The 12,591-nt window shown below is 45.8% G+C and overlaps 1 protein-coding gene across 2 annotated transcripts in view; it reads right to left on the bottom strand.

The window, feature by feature from the left end:
- The window catches only part of UNC5C (unc-5 netrin receptor C), a 382,002-nt gene that overhangs the window by 14,117 nt on the left and 355,294 nt on the right, over nucleotides 1-12,591 (bottom strand). For both annotated transcript variants that reach the window (XM_025385362.1, XM_025385361.1), the window contains 2 exons: nucleotides 3,883-4,032; nucleotides 1,727-1,891 (listed from right to left, as the gene is read on the bottom strand). In XM_025385362.1, the coding sequence (XP_025241147.1) occupies nucleotides 1,727-1,891; nucleotides 3,883-4,032 (315 nt within the window). The remainder of the gene's footprint in view (nucleotides 1-1,726; nucleotides 1,892-3,882; nucleotides 4,033-12,591) is intronic.

Genomic DNA, 12,591 nt, shown 5'->3' with positions numbered 1-12,591 from the left:
TCTGTCACACATGGGCAAATGCCTCCGACATGACTGAAGGCTGGTCTCTTTGAGCAGACTGAGGCCACGTTGCAAAAGAAGTAATCTTTCCTCTATGTTGCCACAAGAAAGCAAGCCCTTAAATTGTGATCACACTATGCAAAACTGTCCTTTTTCTGAAGGGAGGTGGCAGCCCTGGCAGGGGAGAGCACAGAGCAGCTCTCTTTCATTTGTGGCCGCATCTGATCCACCTTTTTAACACACAGCCAATGTTCATGCGGAACAGAAAGCAAGCATCAAAGGACCAGACCTCCTCACCCCCCTCCAAAATTCCGCAGCCTTTGTTGTCACTGGAGCTGAGTGGTTATTGAACTTTGCAGACCTGCTGGGCCTGGAAAGTGAAAACACCCTCCCGAGCCAGCAGGGGTGGTTCTGTGTGCCTGGGAGATAGGGCTGCCCATCTGAAGGCCTGGCGGTTGCCATGGCACCCTGACACCGAGATCATTCCTTATGAATGTCACCGGGGGCTGTGACTAAAGTTGTTTATGAGTCAAAAGTCTCATGAAACTACAGGAGGAAATGATGACCGCACCTCGGCAGGTTGTGGGAAAGAAGGATGGAGTGTCGTGAAAGCTGACACGCTGTTCTCCCCTCTCGGTTTGCTAAGGAAGATGATCTTTAAATACATGTGGAGCAAGACACGCTGAACATGCTGATATTTCATTCGTCACTGTGCATGATACAATGAGGGAGAGGTAGTATTTTAAATCATATACTGGCCCGCTGTTGTTTTCACATATGACAATCTTGTGCTTTGTGGCTTAGCACGCAGCACGGGGCTTGAGCTCCATGAGGCCCCAAAGAGGCTGCCTTCTGCCCGTTTGGCTTCTTCTCTTCCCTTTGTTCCTCCCGTGTGAAGGGTTATCACTTTTCAAGGCTTTGGATCCAAAGTAACAGACAAGGAAGGTCGTGGGCACTTCCTCTTTCCTTAAGAAGAAGTTTTAAATAGCAGTGATCACTATTATTTCTGTAATATGGACAGAGGGAAATGGCTAGCCTAAGTGTGTGAAGATCACAGCAAAGGAAGGCAAAGCTGATGGTCATGGCCGGGGGGGCGGGGGAAATATGGAGATTCTACTTCTATTTCTGGCATATTTCCCCCACCCCGGAGGAAAGTGTATCTCTTTTTTATTTAGAGAATGATATATGAGAAAGGAGATCAATAGATTTCTCCTTTCTTCCTTTGAATGGAGAAAAAAAGAGACAAGAAGAAAAAGGGAGCAGAGAAGCCCCTCTCCCTTCTTCCACTCCACCCAGCAGCACGTGATTAGGGGAAAGGGAGGAGAGTTGCTGAGAAAGTAGCAGAAAGGGAGGAGAGACAGATGGAGGATGGGGGACATGGCACACTAAGGGATGCAGGGGGAGAAGTTACTCCATGTGCACGCTCCTTAAATTAAACCTTTACTTGAAATTCAGATCTGTTTTTAAAAGTTAGAACATAATTCTTAAAATTCATGTTATAAAAATTAAGACTTGTTTTTCAAAAAGAATCCCTTAATATATATTTTTTCTGCAGCTAGCTTCCCTTGCTCATTACAAATATTATTCTATTAACAAATAGGATCTATAGAATGCTTTTGAGGACTTCTATATGGCCTATATTGAGATACCCTTTTAGCCCACATTCTCTCTCCTCCCTCCGAGGGTCGCCCCCTCTCCTGATTTCAGACAGACAGGATCTGCTTACCTCTGACACGGTGCAGTTGAGCTGGAAGATCTGCCCTTCTCCTTCCACCTGCCGCACACAGAGTTTGCAAACCAGCTCCACTGTGTTCAGGCTAAATCTTTCCAGGGTGAAGGTGCAGTGCAGGTTTCTTTGAGACCCACTCCAGACATGGTAAAAAGGAATTTCCTAAAGGATGTAAAAGTGTTAACCACAGTTGAAGGACTAATACCAAAAATAAGTCTCAGATGGTCTGCTGCTAGGTACTCTCAGTATCACACCTGTGGCCTCATTTAATCCTCACAACAGCCCCATGTTTAAGTACATCCTGGCCCCTCATCACATGAAAAACTTGAGGCCCGGAGAGGTTCAATAACTTACCCTGAATCACACAGCAAGTAAGTAGCAGGGTTGAGATTTGAACCTAAGGAGTCAGCCTCCAGAATCCATGTACCTAACCAGTCTGTCACATGTCTCTAATTTGCAACAAGAGCCATTGTAAATGATAAAAAAAAAAAAAAAAAAAAGAGTTTATACAATTCCCAAAATAAAACTTGCACACACCAGTCATTGCTCATTAAAAGAATCCCTGTTGTGACGTTCTGGAGAAAAGCAAAGAAAGTCTAAAGGATACTGCACTGATGCTGCTCCCTTTCATGCTTACATCCTTCTCTGCCCAGGACAGGGGAAGCCAAAACCCACTACAGTTGGAAACTTCAGACTCAATTAGCTGCCACAGAAGAGTTCTTGGCAGCAAGCATAGAACAGGCTTTAATTTTCTAAAAGTCTAGACCACCTTACAGAGCCTATCCTAGAATCTGTTTTCAATAAAGGAAAGAAAAGGTTGCCACATAAAAAATGGGAGAGCATGGCGTTAAAAAGCGGTGGCTTCGGCGCCAAATCCAGTACAAATGAGAACTCCTTATTTCGTTTACTTGATAACCTGGGGCAAGTTACTTAATCTTTCCACTGCTCAGTTTTCCTATCTGCAAAAGAGTAAACAAAGAGTTTCTCATTCATAGGTCTGCTGGGGTTAAATGAGATAAACCAATGTATGAAGAGAGTGTCCAGCAGATGGTAAGCATTCAGCCAGGCTTAGCTTTAACTAATATCATATATCATATTATCATTATCATTAAAATAGTATTTTCTTATAATTGTATAAAGGAAATTACTTCTAAAACGGGGAGATTTGTAGAATTTTATGGCAATTGCAACACAGAGGAAAGAAGAAAGCAAAGGAAGAGGTGTACTGAGTAAGTCAGAAGCCTTCTGTCTCCATCAAGGACTGAGCTGTGCATAGAGAGTCTGGTGTGCAACCTCCATCAAAGCTCACAATTGTTAACAAACCAGTAAGCTTGTTTCCCATCATTCATGTGCAGAAACTTGACCAACGAGAGTGAGAATGGAGCCAGAATGTCTTCCCTTCAGTCTTCCAGTATGTTCATTGACTTACATCAGGAAATAGCTACCAGTTCAGCGGCAATGCTGGGGTTTGGGTTGAATTTGCATAAATATGAACATGGATTCACAGCTCTCTAAATATGTCTGCCGCTCCTAGGACTGTATATGAGGCTTGCAATCCCATCAAAGAGATTTTCTCAGAGCACAGGCTGACGGATGGAGGAGGGGAAAATTCCTTGAGGGTCTTGTGATTTTCCCCCAGGTATATACAAATGACACTTGGGACTCGTATTTTCTTGTCTGTTATTTAATAATATCCTGTTTGGGTTTTACTTTTACATGCTATTTCAGTTCTCCAAAGTAGGGCTCGCTCTAATTTTTCAATGTAAGGGTACTGGCGTAGGAAGGCTGAAGCCTAATTTGTGTCCCATGGAATAAACATGTCCTTCTGTTGTTTCTGTGAATGCATTTGAAGCTGTTTGTACCCATTGATGTGAACATTTAGTATGAAAATTAATTGAAATGATGGATTTGGAAGCCTTTCATTTATTAAAAATAAAACAATGATAGTACACTTATTTAAAGGAGGAATTTTTAAAAAGTATTCCTTCAAATATGTCTATATTTCTCAAAAATCCTAAATACCCAAACTATTTTGGAGAAACAAGTAATGACATATGATTAATTTCAAGGAAGGGGATTTCCTATGTCCATATAATTTTAGACCTCTTTCTTAGAGATGTCTCCAGACCTTTTGTTCGGCTTGGGAACCTTACCTGATATTTAGCCAGCAATTTGCTCTTCCAGAGGGAATGGGCGATATCGTGAATTGACAGGCGCAGGTTGTGGGTGCTGCCTTTAAAATGAAGAGCCTTAGGTTCTTCTAGGAGCTGTCCTCCCATCTGTCTCTCAAGATGTAAAACTTCCTATAATGACATGCCCCAAACCCAAAGCACGTTATTGAACTGCATCACTTCTGTCAGCTCTCTCATTGAATACGTTTCTTTACTGCCTCCTGAATGGCAGACGGAACTTGCGCAACACCGTGAACACCCACTTTTGCAGCCTCGAGACCCTCTAATTAAAACCCCTCCCATTTTGTATGAGACCAGACCCTAATAACAAACCAGGTTTTGGCAGAGTCTACATCACACTGTTGTGGAGTAATTTCTGTACAGTTTACCCTTTACCCACTGAGGAGTGGGGGACATAATCAAGTCGGGGGAATAACATCAGAACTCAAAACCAGAGAGCCATCAATTAAAGAAAAAATAGGTAGAAATGTAGACAAACTGATAAGAAGGTAGATTTTCAATTAACTTTTACAGAAAGGGACAAATAACTAGAAGAGATACTCATTCCTTGGACTTGATAAAAGCAACCAACAAATAAAAAATTAGAACCTGTTTTAGGCATTTAGTTCAATCTCTTATAGTTTCTTCAAGTACAGAAATAAAACCATAAAAATTTTGCTTAAAATGATGTATTGCATAATTCCCAATTTAAAAAATTTAGAATATGCTAATTATATATTCTATTAAAGGAAAATATTCTGATACAGATTAGGAAGGTTTTTTAAACACCAAATATTGAACTGAACAGTTACTCAAATTACATTTTCAAAAGAATACTTTATTTCTCGAGAATTGTGACTGATGAAAAAATTTGCTACATAATTTTCTTATACTATACAGATACAACATAAAGACAAATTCTATATATGCTTCCATTTCTCAGGCTAGTCAATGGGAGTTAATGAAGCATTTCCAACTGCAGCTGTAATTATCCAAACAGCCGGAACCATCCCTATGCACGTTACTCCTCTCATGCCTTAAAAGTTTTAATGGTACAAATACGTAGGAAATTTGTGACCCGTTTTAAAATAAGGGTCCATTTGTGACCCGTTTTAAAATAAGGGTCCAGGAATATATGGATTTTAGAAAAAAATCAAAGCAAAATATAATTTTTTCTTTGGTGATATTTCAATAGAAAGCAGGGAGTTCAAGAACATAGGTGTTCATTCAGACTGTAACATGCATGGATTGGGGACGCTTATTTTAAAACGGGTCACAAATTTCCTACGTATTTGTACCCACCAAGCACAGGTGGGTCGCAGTGGAGGATTTCAGGCATGGGAACCAGATTGCCTCATATTCAGAAAAGTGCATCCACCTTGCATTTGTTGAATGAATTCTAACCCATGCACTTGTAGAGCAGTAAGTGTGGTGGTTACCACCATCATTGATTACATGCAAACAGCTCATTTCAAGATGTTGCGTTAGTGGTTCTTAATATCCGTCATCTTTGGGTGAGGCCACTGTTCTGAACCGTGCAAGCTGCTCAAAGGTGTAAAAAAATATTAGGATAATGTGGAATGTGGTTGCAGACAGGGCGTCCTCTAATTAGTATCTAATGGAAGAGATGAGGCAATAACACACTGACGTAGACAAGTGTGTGGTCGAGCTGCCTGAGAGTATTGACCTGCTACTTAATGTTGCTGGCTGATGAGTAGCTATGGCTTGTGACAGGAGCCCAAGCAGTCAGCCAGCCCCCAGCCACAGTCAGCCAGACACCTTAACACATATGTTGTGTCATTGTCCCCCTAGTCTGCTGTGCCTGAGCTCAGCAGGCTCCGAGGGTCTCCCGTAGGCCACACAGACCCATCCAGCCCTGAGTCACACATGCTCCTCACAGAACGTGGCACACCCCACTCCACGACACTCCACTCCACGACAAGAATCCAGCCATGTGGAAGTGGAGAAGAAAAGTGAGGGTTAATTGCAGTTTCTTCTGCTTCAGCAGGAAGGCATAATGAGCTTATGTTGATCATGTTTGGTGTCTAGTTAGCATAATAGAGAAAGCTGATGTTCCCAGTGAACCTGGCACCTGACAAATTCTAAAGCTAAAATGATGTTTGTTTATAAGCCATTAGAAGAAAAGAAACATAATTAGAAATCTTTGAGATTACAGTCATGCCAATCAATCAGTTCCAGCTTCTTTCCATACGCCCTAATTACCTCATCAAGACGTCTAAAGAGCAATCGATAGTAATTATCTGATTACTATAGATCTTCATTATGTCGAAATTATCTCCCTGGGATGTCTAAAAGAAGATGCATTGTATTCCGGGAGGTAATTGTACCCAACAATGTATAATCCACACCCCATTCCTACAATCAACATAGACTGCCAGAGGATATGAAGAGCATTATCAGTTTTCCTGGCAGGCAGGACATTGAAAAAAAAAAAACCCAAACTGCCTATTGGTCATGACCTTGAAGTCAGGAAATCTAACACGGCATTTTGAGTGCAAACTCTTCATTGGAGTCAGCCCAAGAATCAGGCTCAGTTTTTTGTTTCTTCAGCAACGATCTCAAAAGTCACAGTAAAGAATTCTCCCTAGTGGGGAAAAAGTCTAGACTGGCTTGGAGGAGCCCTGTTTTGGACAGAAGGTACCAAGTGCCATTTTAAAGACAGTGGGACCACAGAACACACTACTTCCATAGTCTTAAGCTCGCCATTTCTCCATCACCCAGGAGTGACACAAAGCTGCAGCACAGAGATGGGAGGAACCTGACTTTTTTTCTCCCTTCCATTTGGACATAAACCCTGGGGAAAGATAAACAGTTCATCAGGACACACCCATGCTTAGAGCAGAGGCTGTAAACATGTTTGCCAGAATAGTCTACCAGTCAAAACATTGAGCATGCATATTTATAAATTACATATCTCTATTACTGGTATGTTAATATATCGCATTAGAAAATACACATCAAATTTAAAAATACATAAAATCCTGTGTTAATCTATCTTAGCATACAGCTAGGTACTCATATTGTATTTTTTTTTTGGTCCCAGTGGTTCATTGGGCCTGGGGTATGTAAACTCCGTGTTGGAGACTGCTGGCTCAGACAGCTTGTCCTTTCACTGGTACCTGGGGAAGAATCCAGCCCAGCAGTGAAAGATTCAGTAACCTCACCACACTTCAACTTAACACTCCTTCCCGCAAAGTGGCAACTGGTATGGTTGCACTAAAGATGTTCATGACATAGGAAAGCATAACAGAAAAAAGGAGAGGACAACAACCAAGGTGTGAGTTAAAGAGATCTCAGTCAATCATCTAACAACTCCTGGGAAACGAGTATAATCTAAAACCACACAGGAACAGGAGCTGACTCGTCACATATGGCGAATCTCAAATAGAGTTTTGTGTCAGATGATAGAAGAAGCAAGCTCGCCCGAAAGGCTAATCAGGCTTTGTCTTGTGTTACCATTTTAAGTGTTATAACTTGAGATTTACTCCAGCAGAGTCCACTTAAAAATATGCTGCAACTTGTACTTCACACAGCTTGATTTTCTGAATTCCTTGCACATGATCTTATTTTGGTTATTTATATGATACAGCTATGTAAGAGGACAGAACAATAACAAATATACAAATCAATAAGACATGGCTTTACAGTTCAATGTTTTCCTCTGCTTCCTCTTCCTGGGAACATTCATTCAACATCAATGAGACACATTAGGCTGCCAGGAACCATGTCAGGTCTGGAGCACACAGACAAGTAAGTCCCTGTCACTGCCTTAAACTGCCAGTGGGCTAATGGTCCATGGGGGTTGGGGGGTGACCTGTAAACATGTAACCACAACACAGTGTGCTCAGCTCTAAAACCACTTCCAGACAGGCTGCTTTTGAATCACGAAGGTTAGGATATTTCACACACCCTAAAAAAGAATATGAAGAAAATATATTTAAGGTCAAAAGATTTGGGATGACTTAAGAGAAATATCGTGACCCTGGGAAGAAATGCTATAGTAAGGATGCGGATCATCTGGCCTCTTTGTTCTCCGAAACCGGAATGTCGACTTCCTTTGCAGAAGGTGTTCTTTCTGCTGGGAGTTCCCCCACCTCAGTGGCCTGGTCTGGCTCTAGGTGAATCCACCTGTTGCTTTGACCCGCTTGCTTTGCTTCTGTGAGAAGGGAGACAGTTTCTGACTTCCTTTTACAGTTCTTTTTTTCAAAATATTTTTAGAGACCTTCTTGCTGGCTCTGCAGCCCAGGCTGGAGTGCAGGTGGCATGATCATAGCTCACTGCAGCCTTGACCTTTGTGCTCAAGCAGTCCTCCCACCCCAGCCTCCCAAGAAGCTGGGACTACAGGCTCATGCCACTGCACCTGGCTACTTTTAACATTTTTTGTAGGGACAAGGTCTTGCCTTGTTGCTCAGGCTGTTGTTGAACTCCCGAACTCAAGCAAACTTCCCACTTCAGCTTCCCAAAGTGCTGGGATTACAGGCATAAACCACTGTGCCCAGACCCCCTTGTACAGCTCTATCTGCACTCCTCTAACTTTTCCTTGCAAAGACACCCTCAAGAGTAGGTCATTAATAAAGGTGTCTGTAGCCCATGCACATCTACACATGTGAACCATCAGAGTCACCAGAAGCAGGCCATCTGCCTCAGAGCCCGGCGTCCGCCAGGGATCTGAGCAATCCTGTGGGAGGGCCTCTTTCCCCACTGCGGGCGCCGCCTCCAGAGCAAACTGGCCGGCTCTGAGTGAGGGCTGTATTGATTCAGGGAGCCTGTGAGGGATTGCTCCAAAGGCAGGGACAAGAGATTCCACAGTAGAAACAAGCAGCTTCCACAATAACCAATTAAACCAAGACATTATCCATGCCAAGCCATTAGCCTGGGCCACTTAAAAGCCACAATAAATCCAGGCTGTTTTAAAGGCTTGTGTGCACAAAGGAGGCACCTCTGGCCTGTACCCAGAATGCTTCCAGGCTCTTAGATGAGAGGATCTCCCCTTGTTAAGGCCTGACAGAGAGGCAGGAGGGAGGATACATCTGCCAGCCAAGCCACTCCTCCACTCTGGCCTGTCCAGCCCCCGAGATTCCCACTCTGCATTATGTCCGGGTTAGATTGCATCTGCCTCATCTGCTTCTCTTGTTCTCTCTCTGCCTGTTCCTTCCATGCCTGGGCAAATTTCCATTAAGTATCAGGCTCACAGCTATTGCTCACTGGGAGCCCCCAGGCAACAGAGTGGCATATACTTGGATGCTTTGAAGTACATCTATAAGAGTATGACAAGTCTGCCCCCAGGGTCCAGGCTGAAGCTGAGTTACAGGGCCCTGCAAAGTGGTGATTTCGTGCAAAAAATTGTGAGGTGCTAGGGCCCCACAGCAGGTCTGGTGGGCTAGTGCTCCAGACCCTGGCTTTGTTGCCTACACCCTCTGCTCGCCCACCCCACCAACCCCACTTTGTGCTCACCCTCCTCCTCTATTGACCTTTCTCCCCTGCTCTCCCTCCTCCCCTGCTCGCACTCCTCTCCTGCTTGCCGTCCTCCCCTGCTCAACCTCCTCCCCTGCTCACCCTCCTTCCCTGCTCATCCTCCTCCCATGCTCACCTGCTCCTCTGTTCACCTCCTTCCCTGTTCACATCCTCCCTTTCTCACATCCTTCTCTGCTCACCCTCCTCCCCTGCTCACCTATTCTGCTCACCTTCCTCCCCTGCTCACCTCCTCCCCTGCTCACCTCTTCTGCTCACCTTCCTCCCCTGCTCACCTTCTCCCCTCCTCCCCTGCTAATCCTCTTCTCCTGCTCACCTCTTCTGCTCACCTTCCTCTGCTTACTCTCTTCCCCTGCTCACCTCCTCCTTTGCTCACCTTCCTCCCCTGCTCACTTCCTCCCCTCCTCCCCTGCTCATCCTCCTCCCATGCTCACTTCTGCTCACCTTCTTCCCCTGCTCACCTCCTCCCTTTCTCACATCCTCCTCTGCTCACCTCTTTTGCCCACCCTCCTCTGCTCACCCTCTTCCCCTGCTCATCCTCCTCTCCTGCTTACCTCTTCTGCTCACCTTCCTCCTCTTCTCACCTCCTCTGCTCAGCCTCCTCTCCTGCTCACCTCTTCTGCCCACCTCCTCCCCTTCTCACCTCCTCCTCTGCTCACCTTCTCCCCTGCTCACCTCCTCTCCTGCTCAGCCTCCTCTCCTGCTCAGCCTTCTCTCCTGCTCACCTCTTCCCCTGCTCACCTCCTCCCCTTCTCACCTCCTCCCCTGCTCACCTCCTCCCCGTCTCACCTCCTCCCCTGCTCACCTTCTCCCCTGCTCACCTCCTCCCCTGCTCGCCTCCTCTCCTGCTCAGCCTTCTCTCCTGCTCACCTCTTCCCCTGCTCACCTCCTCCCCTTCTCACCTCCTCCCCTGCTCACCTTCTCCCCGCTCACCCTCCTCTCCTGCTCACCTCTTCTGCTCACCTCCTCCCCTGCTCACCTCCTCTGTTCACCCTCCTCCCCTGCTCACCTCCTTCTCTGCTCACCTCCTCCTCTGCTCACCCTTGCCCTGCATAACAACTTGCCCCTCTCTCACACCACTTTCCCAAAATCGCACCACCTTCTTCCTCAAGGCATGTGTTATGCCTTCCAGTTTTTCAAGGGGCAATTACGTTATTTGTAGATTATCTAGTCCATAGCTTCTTTCTCTCCCTCTCTGCCTCTGTCTTGTTTTCTCTCCAAATACTTTTCTGTCATTCTTTTCTTTCCCTTTTTAGAAGCAGTACAGGCTATAGAAAGGATGAAAGAAATGATTAAAGTTAAGTTTCATATAACCCACTGAAATCTCTCTTGAAGGGAAGGCTGGAAGGCGCTGAAATCCAGGTTGTTTCACTCTGCTAGCCTTTTTTTTCTTTTTTTTTTTTTTTTCTTTGAGACGGAGTCTTGCTCTGTCACCCAGGCTGGAGTGCAGTGGCACGATCTCCGCTCACTACAAGCTCTGCCTCCCAGGTTCACGCCATTCTCCTGCCTCAGCCTCCCAAGTAGCTGGGAATACAGGCGCCCGCCACTGCACCCAGTTTTTTGTATTTTTAAGTAGAGACGGGGTTTCACCATGTTAGCCAGGATGGTCTAGATCTCCTGATCTCATGATCCACCCGCCTTGGCCTCCCAAAGTGCTGGGATTACAGGCGTGAGCCACCGCGCCCGGCCCTAGCTTCTTTCTTTATATTGTTTCTGGATGTTATTTCTCCAAGCAGTCTTCATGTTTGAGAGAAACACAGAACCACACATTGGCTGGATTTACTGCTGCCACGATGCCAGGCATCAGCAGCAGGAGCATGAGCAGGTGGAGGTAGATACTGAGGAAAAGTCGCTGAGATCGCTACATGGAGAGGACAGAACAGAAGGCAGGAAGCCAAGCAGCGGACAGCCTCGCACTCTGGCTGTTTTTTGGTTTGGTTCGGCTCTCTGGCTCCTGGAGATAGAACTGCTCTCCATGCTGGAGCCAGCACAGGAGGCTGAGTTGTACTGCAGTGGTGCCCCACCTTCACCTTGATTCTGGGACGCAGACACAAAGAACAGACCAGCAAACGTGCAGCATGCCACTCATGTGAAACCTCAAAAGGCCAGCCCTCAGTGACTGTGCTGACTGGTGTTTAAAAAAAAATCACATCTGCCATTTCATGGAACCTGCCTTTCTTCTGCTCATTCTTTAATCCTGTGTCGAAAACCTGCCCTTGTCATTTGGGGATGAGAAATCTGTGTCTTTGCTATGGTGGCTGTCACTGCTGTCTCTGTCACAGCTGTGGGGGCCTGTACTCCACCAAAGCAGAGGCCAAAAAGAGCGGCCATCCTTCTCTCCTCTTCCCTGCCAGCTTTTCAGCGACGCTGCTCTCAGGCCCCCACGCGCTGTCTCCTCCTCTTCGGCTTTCGGGCCTCAGGCTGAGGAGCCGGGCAGTGGAGAACATCTGACTGTCAGCCCAGCCTCTCCCACCTGCTCGGGTCAGTGTCCCTGGCGCCCGGCCTGGCTTTGCTCCTTTCCCTTCCTGTGTTCACGCCAGGGTGCTCTGCTCTCCCCCTGAGTTTATCTGCCTTACTTCTTCCCTAATAATAACAAGGCTGGACTCTGGTGCCCATCTGCAAACATCTCCCCGTCAAGTTGCTTCGTTTCTAGGGCTCTGCCTGCTGTTCCCACAGCTGCTGTGGCCACGGATGCTTGGTCTGAGCTGCCACTTCCAGCCTGCACAGTCAGGGCAGTTTGCGACACTTTTAAAGCCAAATGCCAAGGGGTGACACTCATGCAAGTAGCATGTCACTTGTCTACCTCTGGGCATGCTCGTAGGGAAACGGTTCTCTCTCACATCTATGTATTAGGAATAGGACTTTTTAGGTTTTTCTAGGACTTCTGAAGTCATCTTGTGTTTCTTTTCTCCTGTTAACATGCTGTTTTTAATCTTCTGTATTAGTTTTCTACTGTTGCCATAAGAAATCGCCACTAACATAGTGACTTAAAAAATAACACAAACTGATGATCTTACAGTTCTGGAGGGTGGGAGTCTAACACAGTTCTCATTGAGTTAAAATCAAGGTGTGTCAGTGGGGCTGCCCTCCTTTCCAGAGCCCCAAGAGGAGAATCTCTACCGGGTCTTCTCCACCTTCGAGGTTTCTCACATTCTTTGGCTCACGGTCCCCTTCCGCTGTCTTCAAATCCAACAATGA

The sequence above is a fragment of the Theropithecus gelada genome, chromosome 5 (genome assembly GCF_003255815.1).
Source record: "Theropithecus gelada isolate Dixy chromosome 5, Tgel_1.0, whole genome shotgun sequence".
Classification (NCBI taxonomy): domain Eukaryota; kingdom Metazoa; phylum Chordata; class Mammalia; order Primates; family Cercopithecidae; genus Theropithecus; species Theropithecus gelada.
The sequence above is the reverse complement of the archived record's forward strand: the minus strand, read 5'-3'. Positions and strand labels throughout refer to the sequence as shown.